General features: G+C 52.5%; 2 protein-coding genes across 3 annotated transcripts in view; one reads left to right on the top strand and one right to left on the bottom strand.

Moving 5' to 3' along the window:
- SPPL3 (signal peptide peptidase like 3) overlaps positions 1-3,201 on the bottom strand; it is a 170,358-nt gene extending 167,157 nt beyond the window's left edge. Inside the window, exon 1 of one of the 2 annotated variants that reach the window (XM_021072705.1) lies at positions 2,703-3,201. The gene's annotated coding sequence lies outside the window, so the exon portion shown is untranslated. Of the gene's footprint in view, positions 1-1,986; positions 2,072-2,702 lie in introns of those variants that run through there. The other variant, XM_021072704.1, reaches the window with a different exon arrangement.
- On the top strand, positions 1,732-21,235 carry HNF1A (HNF1 homeobox A). Its single transcript, NM_001032388.1, is given in 10 exon segments — positions 1,732-2,204; positions 10,005-10,204; positions 12,533-12,719; positions 13,166-13,407; positions 14,780-14,931; positions 15,070-15,271; positions 15,973-16,164; positions 18,353-18,474; positions 18,560-18,704; positions 19,984-21,235. Coding segments are annotated over 10 exon segments (1,896 nt in total). The 5' UTR covers positions 1,732-1,878; the 3' UTR covers positions 20,112-21,235.

Genomic DNA, 21,290 nt, shown 5'->3' on the forward strand with positions numbered 1-21,290 from the left:
AAAATGAAAATAAAAAAAATAAAAATAAAAATAAAGTGCAAGGTTCACTGGTTTTTAGTATATTCAAAGTTGTGTAACATCACCCAATCGATATCAGAACACTTCCATCACCCCCAAAGAAACCCCGCACCCATTAAGCAGAATTCCCTGTCTGCTGACCTCAGCCCCTGGCAATCACTAATTTACTTTCTGTCTGTATGGATATGCCTATTCTGGACATTTCCTATAAATGGAATCATACACATCTTTTGTGTCTGGACTTTTTTACTTAGCATGTTTTCTAGATTCACCCCTATCATTGCATGAATCAGGACTTTAATTCTTCCTTCCTTCCTTCCTTCCTTCCTTCCTTCCTTTCTTCCTTTCTTCCTTTCTTTCTTTCTTTCTTTCTTTCCAGGGATCAAACCTTCATCACAACAGCAACCCAAGCTGCTGCAGTGACAACACTAGATACTTAACCCACTGTGCCACAAGGGAACTCTAGGACTTCAATCCTTTTCAATGGTGAAATAATATGCCACTGCACAGATAGACCACATTTCTTCTATCTATTCATTAGCTGATGGATAGTTATGTTTTCTCCATCTTTTGGCTATTTTGAATAACACTGTTGTGAACATTCATGTGTAAGTTTTAGTGTGGACTTTTGAATCCTTGGGTTTTACCTTAATTTTGTTGTTGTTTTTGGCTTTTGGGGGCCACACTCGCAGCACATGGAGGTTCCCAGGCTAGGGGTCTAATCGGAGCTGTTGCTGCCAGCCTGTGCCACAGCCACAGCAACGCCAGATCCGAGCCATGTCTGCGATCTACACCACAGCTCACGGCAACGCCGGATCCTTAACCCACTGAGCAAGGCCAGAGATCGAACCCGCAACCTCATGGTTCCTAGTCAGATTCGTTTCCACTGCACCACGATGAGAACTCCAGTTTTGCCTTAATTTTGAATGTTTACTATATTGTTTTAAAATATTTTTTTATCTTGATTTGCTGGGTTTTCTGGTGTTCCCTTAAAATTTGCGCCTGCGCCAACTGCTTGACTGGTCTCACCCTACTCCTACTCCTTAACTCTTGTCCCTTCTGGCTGTGTGACTTTGGGCAAGTTGCTCACCCTCTCAGAGCCTCCGTTTCCTCCTCTGAGAAATGGGCACAATCCCCATACCTGCTCACAGCTGTTAGGGGCCTGCACTGGGGTAGTGACACACATTACAGACCCAGCCCATGGCACTTAAGTCAACATATTTTTCTTCCTGGGGGGCCTGGCGCGGGGGCTGGCAGGAGAAGGTGGGAGGGATCACATGGATGTGATCAGCCTGCCCTTGAGGAGGGCTGGTCCACTGGCCTAGAACTCCCTGCTGCTTCTGTTCCCAAGGGAAACCTGCTGTTTTTGCTCTCCTGCCTCAGCCTGATCCCTATGAGGTCCTTGGGGGCAGGACAGATGCTGGTCACCCAGAGGCCTCCCTGGCTCCCCACACTTCCGTCTCAGCTGCCCCGGGCCCCCCACCACCACCTCCCCCACCCTCCGCTCTGCCCATTCCCGTTGAAGGCCACAGCTCTCTGTCCCTCTGCGCTGCCATGAGGCCTGCATTTTGCAGGGTGAAGTCCAAAGTTCAGTCCCTTCGCTAAGCACACGGATAAATATGAACCTTGGAGAATTTCCCCAGCTCCAATGTAAACAGAGCGGGCAGGGGCCCTGATTCACTGGCCACTGGGGCCAGGGTTGGGGGTTGGGGGTGCCCACAGGGCTTGGCTAGTGGGGTTTTGGGGGGCAGCAGGTGTAAGGAGCCTGGTTGGGGCCTGCCTGCTGGCCGGCCAGCCCACGCGGTGGGGGAGGCGGCGGCTCGCAGTCCTGGGGCCGCGTGGCCCAGCGCTAGTGGAGCCATGGTCTCCAAGCTGAGCCAGCTCCAGACGGAGCTCCTGGCGGCCCTGCTCGAGTCGGGCCTGAGCAAAGAGGCGCTGATCCAGGCGTTGGGTGAGCCAGGGCCCTACCTTCTGGCCGGAGATGGTGCCCTGGACAAGGGGGAGTCCTGCGGTGGTGCACGAGGAGAACTTGCGGAGCTGCCCAATGGGCTGGGGGAGACGAGGGGCTCCGAGGACGAGACGGACGACGATGGGGAAGACTTCACACCACCCATCCTCAAAGAGCTGGAGAACCTCAGCCCAGAGGAGGCGGCGCACCAGAAAGCTGTGGTGGAGACCCTTCTGCAGTAAGGACCCCTGCCCTGTCCCAGCTCCCAAGGAGCCCAGTGGGTCTACCCTCAGCTCCTGACCAGCCCTTCCCAGTCTAGAGTCCCGTGAGTGGTGGCTTTTAGCATGATTGTTGGGAAGGGGGACAGGGCCCACGAGAGCTTGGAAGGGGGTGGGGTGGGGATCCTGGCTTGGAGGTTGGAGGCTTCCGTCCCCTTCCCTGCTCTCGGCAGGGTCCTGAGTCCCCATGAGCTAAGGCGTTCCGCCCGGATCATGCTGCAGGGGAGCTCTGAGACAGGGACAGAGCAGGAGAGTCCATGATTCAAGGGCCCGGACAAATGTGGGGAGAGGGGTTATTTTTAGCCATCATGACCATTTCTATTCCCCAAACCCTAACTCCCCTGCTAGGCACCAGGACGCAGCACTGGGGAGGGGGAGCCCAGGATAGGGTTTTTGGGGGCTCCCCTGGCCTCCCCAGAACTCAAGCATTCAGCCAGGAGAGCTGGGGTCTTTCTTACCTGAGGGAAACAGATTCTTCAGGGCGGGAAGTGCTCCCCTTTCCAGCACAGCCTCAGGCCCCTACCTCACCAGGGGCCTCCCTGCTCTGCACGCCCACCCCCTGGCTGGCTCCCCAGCTCCCAGAGATCTCAGTGGGTCTGAGCCCAATGCCTCCCCTCTCCTCAGCAGAGCTGACCTGGTTACTAATTACCCACAGGCTTTATTATTTCTCTTTTGTTTTATAAATTTATAAATGGCAAAAGGCTCTGATAAGGCCTGTGATCATTAACTTGTAGGGCTGGTGGCCTGGGGCAGCCTGAGCCAACCGACTTCCCACCCAGCAGGGGTGGGGGATGGGGAGGCTAGAGGTGAGGGAAGGGGGGCCTGGGGGCTGCAGGGACGGCCCCTCCTCTAAGGCTCTGTAACCTCCACCCCAAGGGCTGGGCAGAAGCCCTGTGGAGGTTTCTCATGTGTAATTTCAGGCAGTGTTGAGATGAACTCCGGAGGAAGCCAGGGATCACTGCTTCACAGACCAGGGGAACTGAGGCTCAGAGCGGGGAAGTAGCTTGACTAAGGCCACCCACCTCAGACTCCACCCCACCCTCTTTGATGCCCTCAATGGCTGTGCCGGGGGGCAAGGGGCCAGCTGAGGGGGTGGCTGAGGGGTCTGAGAAAGAGTCCCAGGGGCCATCTCTTTTCTGTCCAAGGTCCTGATCCCAGCTTGGGGTGGGGGAGGGCTGGATCCCCACCTCAAGGGGCCCTCTGGGTCTGCCAGGCCTTGTGTAGGCCCGGGCAGGGGGCAGGGGAGCAGCCAGGGCCCCCTGACTTGGCAGGAAGACGAGGGCAAAGGGCCCTGTCGGCTGCAGGGGAGGGGCAAAAAGTCAGGCATCAGCCGACCCAGGGTGGAGCTGGGCCAGACCTGCTCAGGGCCCCAGATGGGATGAGGGGCTTTCGGTGGGGAGTGGGGGCAGGGGGTGCCAAAGGCCTTACCTGGCTGGGTGGGGCCTCTTGGTCAGCAGCCCCTTTGGTGAGACGGTGGGTGGGGGGAAGTCTTGATCCACAGGTCCTGAGTGGGGAGCAGGGGTCAAAGTGCTCCCTGGGGACCAGCAGAGACCTGGAAGCTGAGGGAGAGGGGACACCTGGAGGAAGAGATGGAGAGAGAGACCTGGAGAAGCAGCATGGAGCGAAGAGCCAGGAGGGGAGAGGGGCTCACAGGCAGCTGGGAGAAGGGGCTGGGGAGAGAGCGAGGTGCCCCAAGCTGTGAGGAGGCTGGAGTGCTTCCCTCCCACCCCATCGGGTTTTCTTTAATGCTAACAGCATGCTATTTACTTTCCATTTAAATTTGAGATGTTGCTATAAATTATCAACCAGCTCCTTGTTCCTGTGGAGTTTATAACTAACTACCTGGGTTACTTATTGTTCAGGTAACAAAAGGGACCTGAAAACGCCCTGAGGGGGGAAAGTGGGGCCTCAAGCCTCAGGGCATAGGCTGGAGAAGGGTGGGCAACCCCCCATGAAGACCTGGGCAGAGAGAGAGGTTGAGGCTGGAAAGGATGGTGAAGAGGCAGAACTTCCCCTGGAAGCCAAGTGTGACTAAGTGTGACCTTGGGCAAGTCTCTTCTTCTCCTTCTGCCTCCATTTCCCTTCCTGGACAATGAGTAAAATTCCAACTCCCTGCCCTGGTTCCCTGCCCTCTTCCTAAGGGACCTCTCTCCCTCTCTCCCTCCCTTCCCTCCAGTTACACTACACTGACTTTGCTGATCCCCACCTCAGGGCCTTTGCACATGCTGTGCCTTCTGCCTGGAGCCCTCTTTCCAGCTCTTCTCAGGGCCAACTCCTTCTTCTCTTTCTGCTCAAATAGCACCTCCTCAGGGAGGCCCTCCCTGACCACCCTTCTGAAATTAAGTCCCCCCCAGTCACTCCCTCCTCCACCGCTTTCATTGACTTTCTCCTGAAACTTAATCATTATTTAGGATAAGTTTAAATGATAAAATAAATAAAAAGATCATTATTTATCTTCTTTGTTTTTCATCTCCTGCCATGACAACAGAAGCTCTTTCAGAGCCCTGTTCACCAATCATACATCTGATATCCAGCCCTGTGGCTGACATGGGGCATGAATGAATGCATGACTAGGTTTCCCTGAGGCTCTGGGGACATCTGCTGCTATGGCCAAGGGAGGAACCTGTACCCAGGGCCTCCAGTCCTTGAGTAGCTCAAACCCTAATCTTGAAGGTCTCTGACACTCTCTATTGCGCAGTGACAAGGCATTGAGACCCAGGAAGACAGTGGCCAAGGGGGGACAATCTGACACCCCTGATGAGGCCAGCCTGCCTGGGCTCAAACCTTAGCTCTGCCCATTCTAGCTCAGGCAGATGATTTCATTTTTCTGAACCCCAGTGTTCTCTGCAAGGTGGCGCTGATGATAACGCTTATGTATGGGGTTATAACACCTAAGAGCAGCAAATGGTTGCTGTGGCCGGTGATCCCATTTTACAGATGAGCTAAGTGAGGCTCAGAGAGACCTGCCCAAGATAACTTCTGCAAAGCAGTAAGGCCAGGACTTGGACCTAGGTCCCTGAGGTTGCGTGCTGGTCTTTGATACTTTCATCTCCCTCTTTACCCTGTCAGTCTTGCTGGGAACATGACAATCACCTCACTTCCATGCAGTGCTCTGGGGCTTACACAGGGCTTACAAAGGCATAAACTCCTTTCTCCTCCTGACAACCTAGGAAATGTTATTAGCCCCATATCAGAGTTGAGGAAACTGAGGCACACAGAAGTTAAGCAACTTCCCAGGGCCACCCGGAGATTGAGTGGCTGACCTGAAATTCACCCTGAGAACTTGGGCCCCCTCCAGAGGAGTGGCCCTTTGGGCTGGTCTCTCAGCTCCGCAGCTTTGGACCCACTGAAACCCCGTGGGCTAGTGAGCAAAAGGCCCCAAGACTTGAACCTCTGATTGACCCCAGAACAGGGGAGGAAGGAGATGTGGACAGATCTTCCCCTCTCCTGGGCCCTCTTCTCTCTGCTGGGGGGACCAGGGGTTCAGGACCACATGGCTGATGAGAGTGATAACCTTACTTTTCCACTTACTGAGCACATATTCTGTGCCAGGCGCTAGCCTCAGCGTTTCACTCCTATTAGAAACGCATTCAGTGCTCCCAACAGCACTGGCGGGCAGGCATGGATTTATGGCCACGTTACAGGGGAGGAGTTGGGGGGTGCACGCACCAGGTTCGAGGTCGCAGTGGCGGGATCCGAACCCAGATTAGTTTCACTCTCAATCTATTAGAGTGAAAGCATGAGATGCCTGGAGACCTGGCCTCTTAGCTCTGAGTTGGGGAAACTGTCCTGAAAAAAAGCCAGGTTCTTCGAGACTCTGTGTGTGTGTGCCCATGTCTGTCTGTCTGTCTGTCGTGTGTATGTCTGTGTGTTGGGGGGTGGGTAGGAGAAAGAGCAGAAAATAGAGAGGCAGAGACAGAAGGAGAGAGTGAGAGAAATAAAGATAGACATAGACACATGGGGTCAGATGGACTGGGACAGGTAGTAAATCTTTAGTCTGAGCCAGGAGAGGCCCTGGTGAAGGAAGGCTGGGCAGCTTCTCTCTGGAGAAGAAGCAGAGGGAGGTGGCTCTCTCAGGAGGGCGATGACTGTGTTGGGGGGAGGGAGCAGGGAGGCCGTGGGGCAGCCCAGCCCCAGAATCAGATAAACATGTTTGCCAGGGAGCACAAGGCTGGACTTTGTCCTACCCTTCCCTCCTAGCTCTAACTGGCACCAGGGGAGCAAGGGAGGTGGCAAGGAGAAGGTTCTGGGAGCCCTGAAAGCAGGGAGACAGAGGCTCAGAAAGAGCCCTGGGAAAAGTGAAATATTCTTGAGTCCCAGCGAGGTCATCTTGGACAAGCACTCAGCTTCCTGAGCCTCAGCTTTCTCACCCGTGAAATGGGCATACAGGCAGTACCTACTTCCAAGGGTCATTGCAAGATTTCAACGACCAGCTCTGAGCACAGTGCCTGGCTCAGCATAAATACTCAAGACACATGAACTCTCACAGCTCTCATTTTTACACAAATGGGACTTTGCTGGACCAACTGCTGATTGTTTTAACTATACCTGTCCCCACCTTCCTTCCTCCCTCCCTGTATGGAAACTGCTGATAAAAAGGAGGAAGTCAGAGGGCCAAGGATGATGAAAGGCTCTGTGCCCTCATGTCTCAGAAGGGCATTGCCAATGGGGCCAGTGAAGCTGGTTCTCTGAAGAAGGAAAGAAGGGCCAGGGGAGAAGGCAGCGTGGGGTAGGCTTCGGAGTGCTGACTGGGTGGGATTATTTGGTTTTAGGTTTTAAAAATAATAATATCTCCAGTTTTGGAGTTCCCGTTGTGTCTCAGCAGTAACAAACCCAACTAGTTAGTATCCATTAAAATGTGGGTTTGATCCCAGGCCTCGCTCAGTGGGTTAAGGATCCGGCATTGCCATGAGCTGTGATGTAGGTCACAGACATGGCTCGGATCCCGAATTGCTGTGGCTGTGGTGTAGGCCGGCAGCTACAGCTCTGATTTGACCCCTACTAGCCTGGGAATGTCCACATGCCGCTGGTGCGGCCTTAAAAAAAAACATCAGTTTTAAACATTGTATATGCATATATAGTATGTTAATGATATTATATGACATAATTTACAAAGTACGGAAGAGTAACAGAGAAAACCATCTCTCTCATGCTCTCCCCCAGCATCCAATCAGCGCTTCTGGGACCTGGGAAGATGCGGAGTAGTAGGACGTGAGACTCACCTACTCCCACAAATATACTGGAAATATAATAAGTGATTCTAATTCATTCTGCACCCTTCTGGTATTTCAGCCAACACAAGCAAATATGTAGAAATCTTTTATCCCACTTTAAATTTTACACAAACAGCACAGCGGACCTAACAGACAAACTGTTCCATCTGGGCTCGTACAGAGCTTTCTCAGCAGGTTTTCTGGGCTGCCTTGCATGGAGGCACCACGACTGGGTTAATCAGCATCCTTTTGCTGGACACCTAGGTTGTCTCCAGTCTTTGGCTGTGGCAAGCGACTCAGCAATGAATCACCTCCCACACACGCCCTTTGTCACAGGTGCCAGTATGGGAAGACTTCGATTTAAGAAGCAAATTGCTGCCTCTAGGTGGGAACAAAGATTCAGGATTGCACAGATCTCGGTTCAAATCCCAGTTCTGCCTTTTTCGGTCCTGTTGCATCTGACACATCTTTGTAATAGAAGCTCAGGACAGGAAGAAGGGAAGAGAGAAGGGCTGACACAGAACAGGAGAGGGAGAGAGAGAACGTACATCGTACAGGCAACCTGACCCCTGATTCCCTACAGTGAGCAGGGGACAGGAATGTGAGTCACAGGTGGTCTCAGGTCCCCTTGAATCCCTCCAGCGAGAGAACCTGAGCCCACAGAGTGCAATTCTGTGCTCAAATGCGCACATTTTTTTCTTACAACAAAACTTCAGAAGGTCAGCATATAGCCCTTCACCTGGGACTCTGCTAAGGAACTAGCCACCTGCCACAGTGTTCGGGGGAGACTGATCATACCACAGTCTAGGGTTCAGTGCAGATTTTCAGGAAGCCTTTTTTTTTGTTTTGTTTTGTTTTGTCTTTTTGCCATTTCTTGGGCCGCTCCCACGGCATATGGAGGTTCCCAGGCTAGGGGTTGAATCAGAGCTGTAGCCACCGGCCTGCACCAGAGCCACAGCAACGCAGGATCTGAGCCGCATCTGTGACCCACACTGAAGCTCACGGCAACGCCAGATCCTTAACCTACTGAGCAAGGTCAGGGATCGAACCTGCAACATCATAGTTCCTAGTCAGATTTGTTAACCACTGAGCCATGACAGGAACTCCTTGTTTGGTTTTTTTTTTGTTTGATTGTTTGTTTTGTCTTTTTTGGGAGGGGGCTGCACCCACAGCATATGGAAGTTTCCAGGGGTTGAATCAGTGCTGCAGTTGCCAGGCTACGCCACAGCCACATCGGATTGAGCTGCGTCCATAACCTACATCACAGCTCATGATAACAGGCCAGGTATCCAACCTGCATCCTCATGGATATTAGTTGGGTCTGTTGCCTCTCAGCCACAACAGGAACTCCTCAGGAAGCATTTTGACGCTATGTGTATTTTACCTGATAGGCTGACTTAGAACTGAATCCCTTCTGCTGGGATGGGACTCTGCTGGGCTGACTCCGTGACCTTGGGCAAGAGATACAAGTGACTCAAATACTTTTAGCCTCAGGGGCCTTGGCTATGAAGTGGGAGAATCATGTTTATCTCCTTGTTTTCAGACCCAATTGTTTTGTTTTTTTTTCCAGTAGATCTCTCTCACCCATCCATCTACCCACCCATCCACCTATCCATCCATCTATCCATTCATCTACCATCTACCCATCAACCATCCCATTTATCCATCCATCCATTCATCCTCTCAGCCACCATCCACCATCAATCCATTGACCATCCCACTACCCATCGATCCCTCCATCTATCCATACACACACACACACACACACACATCTGCTCACTCATTCGTGCATACATCAAGGGCATACTCTATGTTAGGCCTATTTTAGGTGCTGAGAACCAGACAGTTTCTGCCCTCCAGGTGTTTATAGCCTCTCATAGAGGATAAGATACAGCCACAAATAACACTTCTGGGTAGAATGAGGAGAGGTCTTTAATGGCAGCACAAAGGTGAGGACCCTCCCCATCTGACTTGTGCAACCTCCAGGGGTCCTCTGCTTATGACCACATGTGTCCATGTGTCTGTGTTGCCAAACCTTTTTTTTTTGTCTTTTTGGGGTCACGCCTGTAGTATATGGAATTCCCAGGCTAGGGGTTGAGTTGGAGCTGTGGCTGCTGGCCTACGTACGCCACAGCCAGAGTAACACAGGATCCAAGCCTCATCTGTGACCTACACCAGAGCTCATGATAACGCTGGGTCCTTAGCCCATTGAGCGAGGCCAGGGATCGAACCCGAATTCTCATGGATACTAGTCAGCTTCAATGGGAACTCCCCCATGTTGCTAAACCTTTATCTGTTCCCAGGTCTGTGTGGATCTGACTGGGAACTGTGGCCACATGTCTGCCATGTCTCTGTCCCCAGTCCTTGTGCTCTGACGTGAGTGTCCTTACCTCCCTGTCCCTGAGTCGGGGTGCAGGCTCCCAGGCTCCACGCTTGCTTCCATCCACCATCCCCACTCCCTGGGGGACAGGGCTCCAGCGCCTAGGACCCCCGCCCTGCCCACTGGGCACCCTGGCTGAGCAGGCCCCGTCCTCACCCTCCCTGCAGGGAGGACCCGTGGCGCGTGGCCAAGATGGTCAAGTCCTACCTGCAGCAGCACAACATCCCACAGCGGGAGGTGGTCGACACCACTGGCCTCAACCAGTCCCACCTGTCCCAGCACCTCAACAAGGGCACCCCCATGAAGACGCAGAAGCGAGCCGCCCTGTACACCTGGTACGTCCGCAAGCAGCGAGAGGTGGCCCAGCGTAAGTAATGACCGACTGCAGCCCCGTCTTCCCAGCGGGGCCTGGGACTCCCTGCAGCTCAGGGGGTGGAGTGGGGGCTGGAAGCCTCACCACCCCCTTCCTGGACAGACAGACTAAGAGGAGGTTATATTCTGTGCCAGGCCATCTGGAGGAGGGGAAGAGGTGGGAGGTCCTGGGCATCCAGAGATGCATGAACTGGAGCTCCCCCTGTGGCACAACAGGATCGGTGGTGTCTTAGGACTGCTGGGACACAGGTTCGATTCTGGACTTGGTACAGTGGGTTAAGGATCTGATGTTGTTGCAGCTGTGGCTTAGGACACAACTAACTGTGGCTTGGATCGGATCCCTGGCCCAGGAACACCATATGCTGCGGGGAAGCCAAAAAAGAAAAAGAAAAAACAAACAAAAACACAAAGATGGATGAACTGGGCACCTACCTTCTAAGAGCTCCCTCTTTAGAGGGGGAAGTAGGAGAAAAAATCATTATGATGCAGTGAGACCTGTATTATAAGGTAACAACCACAAGAACAGAAGCTAGAGTGTAAGGAGCACTCACCATGTGTCAGGCCCAGTGCAGGGCACTATGGAAAGTATTTCGAAGTGTTGAGCTGGTGAGAAGGAGAGAATAATCTCCTCTGCCTCAGGGAGGGAGGGGCTCAGAAAGGATCCCACTAGAAGCATGACCTTTTGACCAAGTCTTAAAGTGTGAGTTGAATTTTGACCCATGAAGGTACAGGGAAGGGTGTTTCAGGCAGAAGGAATAGCAAGGGAGTTCCCATCGTGGCTCAGCAGTAACGAAACTGACTAGTATCCATGAGGATTCGGGTTTGATCTTTGGCCTTGCTCAGTGGGTCAAGGATCCTGTCTGCATTGCTGTGAGCTGTGGTGCAGGTCTCAAACACAGGTCAGATCTGGTGTTGCTGTAGCTGTGATGTAGGCCAGCAGCTACAGCTCTGATTGGACCCCTAGCCTGGGAACCAGAACCTGTGTCCTCATGGATGTTAGTCAGATTTGTTTCCACTGAGCCACAATGGGAATTCCAATTATCCGTGTTTTTAAAAAAACAAAACAGGAGTTCCTGTTGTAGTGCAGCGGAAACAAATCTGACTAGGAACCATGAGGATGTGGGTTTGATCCCTGGCCTCGCTCAGTGGGTTAAGGATCCAGCATTGCCATGAGCTGTGGTGTAAGTTGCAGATGTGGCTCAGGTCTGGTGTTGCTGTAGCTGTGGTATAGGCCAGCAGCTTGTAGCTCCGATTTGATCCCTAGCCTGAGAAACCCATATGCCGCAAGTGTGGCCCTAAAAGGCAAAAAAAAAAAAAAAAAAAAAAAAAAAAAGAGCAATACACAGTTTTAAAAAAACAGAAAAAATAAAGCTTTTACAGTAAAAATTAGGTGCCCTTCTCCCAGAGCAGCCACTGGCATTCCCAGCCTCATATGCATCCTTCAGGGACACTGTATGCACATATGTAGTTTTCTTTTTCTTTTCTTTTTGTCTTTTTTTTTTTTGTCTTTTCTCCCTTGGCATATGGAGGTTCCCAGGCTAGGGTCTGATCGGAGCTGTAGCCTGTGGCCTACACCACAGCCCCAGCAACGTGGGATGCAAGTCACGTCTGTGACCTACACCACAGTTCACAGGAATGCCAAATCCTTATCCCACTGAGTGAGGCCAGGGATTGAACTCGCAACCTCATGGTTCCTAGTAGGATTTGTTAACCACTAAGCCACAACGGGAATGCCTAGCTGTATATAATATATATGTTTCCCTGGCTCTTTGAAGGGTTGCTAGCTGTTCAGTTTGGAGGTGTCATTAATTCGCCTCCTGCCTGAGGACCAACCACAAGTGGCTGGGTCACTTTTCCCCTGGCTAGTACTTGCACTTGAATCTTAATTTTCAAATTTGGAAGGTTGAAAATATCCCTGAATGTACGTAGGAGATAGAATTCAAGTTTCTGTTCTACTGTGCTAGTTTGGAAAAACATTTAACTTCCCTGAACCTCAGCCTCCTTCTCTGTAAAATGGGATGGCATGTGCGTCAAATGTAAACAAATGCTGCTGCTTACCTGGAGCCTTGTTTTGAGGATTGTGAGATTACATCTTGGCTCAGGAGAAAAGTGTGCAGGGGTTGATGAATAATGTCTGCCTTGGACACAGGTGAGGAAAGGGGTGGTGCGTGTGCTGTGTGCTTATTGTCACTGGATGAGATGATTTCTAAGTTCTAGCTGCAAGCTCCTCTGGCTCAGCACCCTGAGAAGGAGAATCAGGGACATGGTCAGGTGAACTGATGGGATTGGCCGATGTCCTGCTCATGGCTCTCTGTGCCCACAGAGTTCACTCACGCAGGGCAGGGTGGGTTGATTGAAGAGCCCACGGGCGATGAGCTACCAACCAAGAAGGGGCGGAGAAACCGTTTCAAATGGGGCCCAGCATCCCAGCAGATCCTCTTCCAGGCCTACGAGAGGCAGAAGAACCCCAGCAAGGAGGAGCGGGAGGCGTTGGTGGAGGAGTGCAACAGGTAGAATGGCCAGCAGTCAGAAGGGCTGTTTGGTCAGGGCTGGGGAAAGGCTGGGGAAGGGGAGAGGGGCTTTGGGTGCTGAGGGAGGCTCCCCAGGTTTTGAAAGCTCCTGCTGTTGGCCCAGGAGTTCTCAGCTCCTGGGCTGAGTGTCTGAAACCCAGCTCCATTTCTGGTGCCCCCCCACCCCACTGACCCAAACAACCTTTGAGTGGCTGCTCGACTCCCTCATCCTCACTACAACCCTATGTTTATTGTGCCCACTCCCTGAAGAGACTAAGAGAGGCTAAGTCACTTGCTCAAGGTCACACAGCAGACTGAGATTGAAACTGAGTCTGCCAACCTCAAACACTCAGGTAGATCTCTCATTCTCAGAACCCTCCCCCCACCTCCAAGGAGAGGGTTCTTCTGTGCCTGGCCTGGAGGCTCACAAGTGGCCATTCCTGCAGGGCGGAGTGCATCCAGAGGGGGGTGTCACCATCACAGGCACAGGGGCTGGGCTCCAACCTCGTCACGGAGGTGCGCGTCTACAACTGGTTTGCCAATCGGCGCAAGGAAGAAGCATTTCGGCACAAGTTGGCCATGGACACGTACAGTGGGCCACCACCGGGGCCAGGTCCGGGCCCTGCACTGCCTGCCCACAGCTCTCCTGGTCTGCCCCCAACCGCCCTCTCCCCCAGTAAGGTCCACGGTGAGTGCCATGTGGGCAGGGGGACTGGACAGTGGTTAGAGGGACTCTGAGGGTAGGTGGGAGAGTTGGGGAGCACCACCTCATTGGCAGCAGCCACCCACGCCTCCTGGCTTTCTCCACTCCATTGATCATCAGCTCTACCCATTCCATATTCACTCCAACTCTTTTTTTTTTTTTTTTTTGGTCTTTTTAGGACCACACATGCAGCATGTGGAAGTTCCCAGGCTAGGGGTCTAATGGGAGCTGTAGCCGCCAGCCTATGCCACAGCCACAACAACACCAGATCAGAGCCTCATCTGTGACCTACATCACAGCCCACAGCAATGCTGGATTCTTAACCCACTGAGAGAGGCCAGGGATCAAACCTGCGTCCTCATGGATACTAATAAGATTTGTTATCTCTCAGCCACAACGGGAACTCCCCCAACACCACTTGAGTTTGGTTACTTCAATTCATTTCAGATCAACTTGACTCAATTCATTTCAGCTCAGTTCAATTCAATTCAGTGCAACTTGTTATAATCCAATTTAGTTCATTTAAATTTGGTACAGTTGGATCCAATCCAATTCCCAATCATTCAGGTTTTTTTAAATTCAGTTTAACTAAATGCATTTCAAATAAATTTAGTTAATTTTGTATACAGCTCACTTCAGTTTTAATCCAATTCTATTTGATTCAATTCAACTCGATTAATTCATTTCAGATTTGATTCAACTATATTTGGTTTCCTTCAACAAATTTCAGGTCATTTTATTCAACTCAGTTTGAGGCAGTTACATTTCACTAGTTGCGATTTGGTTTGGCTCAACTGTCTTTCGTTGAGCACCTACTGCATGTCAAGTATAGCCTTGGGTGGCAGGGGCAACAGGGCTAATACAATGTGGCCCTTGTGTTCAGGGAGTTGGAAGCAGCCAGCACAGGGCCTGGCAGGAAGTGGACCCTCAAGCAAAGTTTTCTGGCTGCATAAAGAAAGATGGGACATAGGAATTCCCATCGTGGCTCAGTGGTAACAAATCTGACTAGTATCCATGAAGATGCAGGTTCGATCCCCAGCCTCGCTCAGTAGGTTAAGGATCCAGTGCTGCCATGAGTTGTGGTGCAGGTCACAGACACGGCTCAGATCTGGTGTTGCTGTGGCTGTGGTATAGGCCAGCAGCTAGAGCTCCCTTACCCTGGGACCTTCCATATGATGCAGGAGTTGCCCTAAAAGACAAAAAAAAGAAAAAGAAAGAGAGAGAGAGGGAGGGAGAAAGAAAGAAAAGAAAAGATGGAGTAAGGGTCCTGAGCAAACCAATATGTTTTGGAGGGATAGGGGCCATGGAGGTTAGCAGGGAAGCAGGGTGCTGAGGTTGGACACTGTTCCCATTCCAGGTGTGCGCTACGGACAGTCTGCTACCAGTGAGGGGGCAGAAGTACCCTCAAGCAGTGGTGGTCCCTTGGTGACGGTGTCTGCACCCCTGCACCAAGTGTCCCCTACAGGCCTGGAGCCCAGTCACAGTCTGCTGAGCACAGAAGCCAAGCTGGTGAGTGTCCCCTCACCAGCCTCTCAGTCCTGGGGAGACCTTTCCTTTCCCATCTTCCCCTGGCTGGGAGATTCTGCAGCAGTCCCTAGGGAGGCAGGGTGGGGCCCTACTCTGACTCAGTCTGGCTTTCCCTCCAAGGTCTCAGCCACTGGGGGCCCCCTGCCCCCTGTCAGCACCCTGACAGCGCTGCACAGCTTGGAGCAGACATCCCCAGGCCTCAACCAGCAGCCCCAGAACCTGATCATGGCCTCACTTCCCGGGGTCATGGCCATCGGGCCTAGTGAGCCTGCCTCCCTGGGCCCCACATTCACCAACACAGGCGCCTCCACCCTGGTCATTGGTAAGCTGGTGGGGAAGGAGGGAGGCATCTGGGTGTGGTGCTCCCACAGGATCCAGGAGCTGGGAGAGAAACTGGGACTCCTTCATTCATGTATTTATTAGGGCCCACTCTGCGCTCGTCTAGTGATACACAAGTGAACTGAACAGACCAAAATCTCAGTCACCCAAGTGGGGAGGCAGACAATCAGCCTAACACGTAAATTATATACAGTGTATATTTACAGTTTAGAAGGTAAAACAGCTATGGCAAAACAGCGGGGTAAAAGGGACTGAAGTTTTCTAGGTTTTAGTTTAGGTTTTTTTTTTTTTTTTTTAAGCCCATAAAGACTCTTTGCAGGAATGGTTATGCAGAAGCTCAATATGTAAGACAGACAGGGAGCTGCCCAGAGAGGGGTAGAGAAAGTTAGGCCCCAGGGCCTGTGTACTACTGTGAAACCCAAGGGTTCGAGGGAACCTAGCTTGACACACACACTCCCCACCCCATCCATATAACGAGCCAGTGGCTCAGAGAGATGGAGCCACTTGCCAGGGCTATAACTTAGTGGCAGTTCTTAGTGCAAGAGTGTCTCTTGATCACTTCATTCCCTCCTCCAATCCACTGGCCCCAGGAGGGAGGGATGGTACCCCTGGGGTCTGGGCTGGGTCTGGGGAAGCCAAGGAGGTGGCAGAAGGCCTGGCCGACTCCTGCCCCTCCTGCTCCAGGCCTGGCCTCCACTCAGGCACAGAGCGTGCCGGTCATCAACAGCATGGGCAGCAGCCTGACCACCCTGCAGCCCGTCCAGTTCTCGCAGCCACTGCACCCTTCCTACCAGCAGCCACTCATGCCCTCCGTGCAGAGCCACGTGGCCCAGAGCCCCTTCATGGCCACCATGGCCCAGCTGCAGAGTCCCCACGGTGAGCGCCCCTTGGTCCCACACTGGGGGAGGTGGTGGGGGAGGATGGCTGGTGATAAGCTCAGGGGAAGGCTTCTGTTTAGCAGACACTGTGGCCTGTGGGTGTACAAGCATGACTGCTTCTGTGACAGGGGCTCTGCGGGTGCTAGGATGAGTGTCTGTGGGCCAGAATGTTTCAGTGTGTGAATCCGTGTGGCCGTGTGTGTGTGTGTGTGCACTCGTGCACATGTGGGTTTGTGTGAGTGTATGTGGGCGACATCCTGTCATCAAACACCGGGATTCCTGCAGCACGAGGTAGAATTCTAAGAAGGAAGTTAACATAAATTCCCACATAGCCTCACATTAGGTTTAGGTCAGATTTTGCCACCAAATGAGCTCTAGTGCCAAACTGATGAAAACTCATTGGTTTTCAGACCTTTATGGAATTTGGAATCGTGGATAAGGGATTGTGGACCTGAACATCTGTGTATTTGGTTGAGGGCACCATTTATGAGTGAATGTGGGTGGATGAGTGTTTTTGTTTTTTTTGTTTTTTTTGTTTTTTTTTACCAAGTTGCATGTATTTTAATGTAAACAGAGAGGAAATTTCCAAAGCCAGTAGGTATTAAAGTCTCCATACTGATACACTATATTGATCCTAAAGTAACAAAACAGTAAAAGTTTTAGGACAATGTACATTATCAACGAATGTTCAGTGAGTTGAATTTAAAGTACCACTCCTTCAATTTAGTAAGATGAAGACACTACACCATGAAAAAATATAGGTAATAAAGGGCTAAATAAAGGTAAATTTAAAAAAACCAAGGTCCGGAGTTCCCGTCGTGGCGCAGTGGTTAACGAATCTGACTAGGAACCATGAGGTTGCGGGTTCGGTCCCTGCCCTTGCTCAGTGGGTTAACGATCCGGCGTTGCCGTGAGCTGTGGTGTAGGTTGCAGACGCGGCTCGGATCCCGCGTTGCTGTGGCTCTGGCGTAGGCCGGTGGCTACAGCTCCGATTCGACCCCTCGCCTGGGAACCTCCATATGCCGTGGGAGCGGCCCAAGAAATAGCAACAACAACAACAAAAGACAAAAAAAAATAAAAATAAAAATAAAAAAAATAAAAAAACCAAGGTCAGAGCTAGGTGGGGCCCTAGGATAACTTAGGAAAGTGGTTTAAACTAGAAGCCTCATGCATGCTTGGTTTCACTCCAGCGGGAAGTACATTTGCTCTACTAGAGACCAAACTTGGGCTAAAGAGTGGAAATTTAGACAAGGAATTTATGATAGAAAAAAAAAATAAAGACATGCTATAGCACAAAAAACCAGACAACACAAAGGAAGCACCTCTTTTACCACCACTGATCTGTGAATCTCTATTTGCAATTAACCTTAACTGTATATAGGTTTACATTACATCCTTTTTAAAAAAATTACTCAGTGAATTTTATTACATTTATAGTTGTACAACGATCATCACAACCAAATTTTATAGCATTTCCTTCCCAAACCCTCAGTGCCTCCTCCCCCATCCCCCTCAAGCTGTCTCATTTGGAAACCATTGAGGTTTTTTTTTGGGGGGGGGGCTAAGCCGATGGGATGCAGAAGTTCCTGGGCCAGGGATCAAACCTGCGCCACTGTGGGAACCAGAGCCAGAGCAGTGACAACACGGGATCATTAACCTGCTAAGCCAAAAGAGAACTCCTGGGTGGGTAGATTTTTATCCATGCGATTTGTGTTATTTTTCTGCTGGCATCTGTGTTTTTGTGGGGCTGGGGACTGACTACAGGTGAAAGGTTGGGTTACACTGTGGAGAGGGTCCTGGAGTAGAGATATGCTGTCCCCCCCACCCCCCAACAGGGGGCGCCAGCCTTTCCCTCCAAGGTCGGTGCTTAGGACAACAGCACCTGTGCCTCTTGTTCCCTTTCACACCTGGTAATTCCACGTGAAGGAGCTGGGTTTGGGTTCCTGGACTCCCCCAGACTCCTCTCCACCAGACTAGGCAAAGCAGGCCCCTGTAGTTGGGGAGCGCATCCAACTCTTCTATCTGGAGCTCCCAGACCTGGAAATGAACCCTGAGTCCCCAACTACTGTCCCACAGGGCTGCTCACCAGGCCCACACCCTACTTTCCCTGAGCCCCCACTTTGAGGCCCTCCTGGGAGGGGTGCCCAGGTGCCATGTATATACCCTCCCCTCCCCCTCCCGGCCAGCCCTCTACAGCCACAAGCCCGAGGTGGCCCAGTACACCCACACGGGCCTGCTTCCGCAGACCATGCTCATCACCGACACCACCAACCTGAGCGCCCTGGCCAGCCTCACGCCCACCAAGCAGGTAAGGCCCAGGCTTGCCCCAGCCCCTCCCCGGGCCCTGCCCCAGGGCACAACCAGGAGGGCTCAGGAGGCTGCCTTTCCACCAGGTCTTCACCTCGGATACTGAGGCCTCCAGCGAGTCTGGGCTTCACACGCCGGCATCTCAGGCCACCACCATCCACATCCCCAGCCAGGACCCTGCTGGCATCCAGCACCTGCAGCCCGCCCATAGGCTCAGTGCCAGCCCCACTGGTGAGCAACCTTTCCTTGGCCCCCTTCCCTGATGTCCCCAAAGCTGGGGAGCAAGGTATGCCCAGCAGAGGGGGGTAAATGAGAAGGGGCACCTGTGCTCCCCCAAAGTGAGCCAAGTGGGGTGTGAAACCACAGGAAATGGGTCTCACAGTAACTTCTATTAGGCTCAGCTGATGAAAAAGATAACCAGAAGAGGTAATAGCGGGTAATCATGAGGCCAGAACGGGCTTGCTGGGGGCCAGAAGTGACACAAATGGTTTAGGGTTTAGCATTTTTTAAATTCATTGCGAACATTTAAAAAACAAGAGCTGTCACAGATTTCTGGCTTCTCTTGCAAATTGAGAAGGACTCCTGTTCCCCTGTGGCAACCACAGGGTGTGGGCTCTCCAGCCCAACCCGAGTCTGCAGCCCACGATGTCACAGTGAAGAGCAGGCACTTTGGGGCCTGGGGCAGCCACTTGCTAAGTGTGAGCCTCAGGGTCCTCCATCCAGCCCTGATGGCAGCAGGGACAGTCACCAAGGGCTCCATGCTTTACCTGTCAGGTGTCATTGCCTCCGTTTTACAGATGACAAAGCACTCAAGGAGGGGCTTGGCCTTGCTTCTGACAGCTACTAGGTGGTGGGGCCAGGACCTGAACCCAGGTCCAAACTCAAAGCCCATTTATTCTCTTAACCATCTGAATTAATCCCGGTTCTCCTAAGATGCAGAACCAACAGGAACATACACACATACACACACACACAAACATATACATATGTTTAAGGAATTGGCTCACAGGACCGGGGGGCAGCTGGCAAGTGTGAAAGCCACAGAGCAGGAGGCAATGCTGTGGTCTTGAGGCAGGATCCCTTCTCTGGGAAACCTCAGCTATTGTTCCTAAGGCCTTCAACTGACCAGATGAGGCCCACCCACATTATTGAGGGAAATCTTCTTTACTTAACGGCAACGGATTTGGGTGTTAACCACACCTATGAAATGCCCTCACAGCAACACTTGGATTGGTGTTGGGCTCAAGAACTGGGTACTAAAAGGAAGCCAAACTGACACACAGAAGTTCCCACTAAAATGTGCTGAGGCCACTCCCTGGGGCGCCCTGGAGCCTGGCCAGAGGTTGACAAGACCCAGGGGTAGGGGTTTGATTTTAGGGTTCCGGTTACCTGCTAAGATTCAGGAGGTAGTCAGTCCCCACTTTCCCATCCCAGGTCCCCTCAGGGATGGTGAGTGGGGAGGGGACATAATGGTCAAGGCGGGCAGCCGGCAGCTTCACTGTCCCTGCAGTGTCCTCCAGCAGCCTGGTGCTGTACCAGAGCTCCGACTCCACCAACGGTCACAGCCACCTGCTGCCATCCAACCACAGTGTCATCGAGACCTTCATCTCCACGCAGATGGCCTCATCCTCCCAGTAACCATGGCAACTGCTTCCAAGGGGCTGGGCCCTGAAGCCTACACAGCCTTTTTGAGGAGTGACGACGAGAACATCTGAGGCTACAAACTTTCACTGCCTCTGGGCTGCTGCTCTTCCCGGGAAAACTGTGCCTCAGTCCCTACCCGGTTGTTGGCTTCAGAAAGGGAGGGTTTCTGAGGTGCCCCAACCCGAAGAGGGCTGCTTCAGTGTCCAAGAGGGGATTATGGAGAGCTGGGAAGCAGAGCCTGCTCCTGGCAGGACTCTGGAGGGACTGTCCCTGATGCTGAGGGTAAACGTTGTCACTTGGAAGAGAAAGGGGCAGCCTGTGGACTTGGGGACCCCCAGCCTGGGCCTGTGGAGAGCACTGGCACCCTACTTCTCAGGATACAGGCCTGTGTGCCTAGGAGAGAGGCCACAGATCAACATGGCCCCATTCTGTCACCTATGCCCTGACTGGGCCACTCCACCCAGCCCCCCTTCCTGTTATTAACCTGCACGTGCATTTCAACCTACCTGTCCCCCCATTCAGATCAGCATTGCCTGGGTGACTACTCTGCACCAGGGCCTGGGGCGGGCAGGCCTCTCCAGCTTCCCGTGTCCTGAGCAAACTTCCTGATGCCAGCCTGGCATCTTGCCTCTACTGGAAAGCTCCCCTGAGGGCTAGACGTTGTCCTTGCTCCTGTGGGAGGCTCGTGATTCTGCACTTGGTGCCAGGTTGAGTCGTGGGGCAGCAGGCCCTTTCCTGGTTTGGGGGAGAAGATGCTGAGCTCAGAAGGCAGTAAGGCCAAAGCAGCTGGCAAAGCTGAGCCCAGAGGGGAGAAGAGAGGTGAGGCTGGTGGAGAGGCTGCCATCTGGAAGCTTGGGGCCTGGCTGGTGAGGGGAGGGGGAGAGGCCCAGATGGTTCACAGCCCACTGAAGACCTGCCTGAGGCCCTGAGGGACAAGGCAGCCATGTCGATCCAGGGCTCACTTGACCCTTCCCCAGGGCTGCTGCAGATCACAGGGCCCTCATGGACCTCCTCCACCTTGAGGAGGGGGCTGGGGAAGACTAGCGCCCCTGCAGCTTGCAGCCAGCTAAAGGCAAGCCTGCACATTTATTTAACTTTTAATAAAGCAAGTGAGGAACAGGTTGGAAACTTCTTGCTTGTCCACACATCACCCAGCTGGGGTTGGGCCTGGGG

The sequence above is a fragment of the Sus scrofa genome, chromosome 14, assembly GCF_000003025.6.
Source record: "Sus scrofa isolate TJ Tabasco breed Duroc chromosome 14, Sscrofa11.1, whole genome shotgun sequence".
In the NCBI taxonomy this organism is placed as follows: domain Eukaryota; kingdom Metazoa; phylum Chordata; class Mammalia; order Artiodactyla; family Suidae; genus Sus; species Sus scrofa.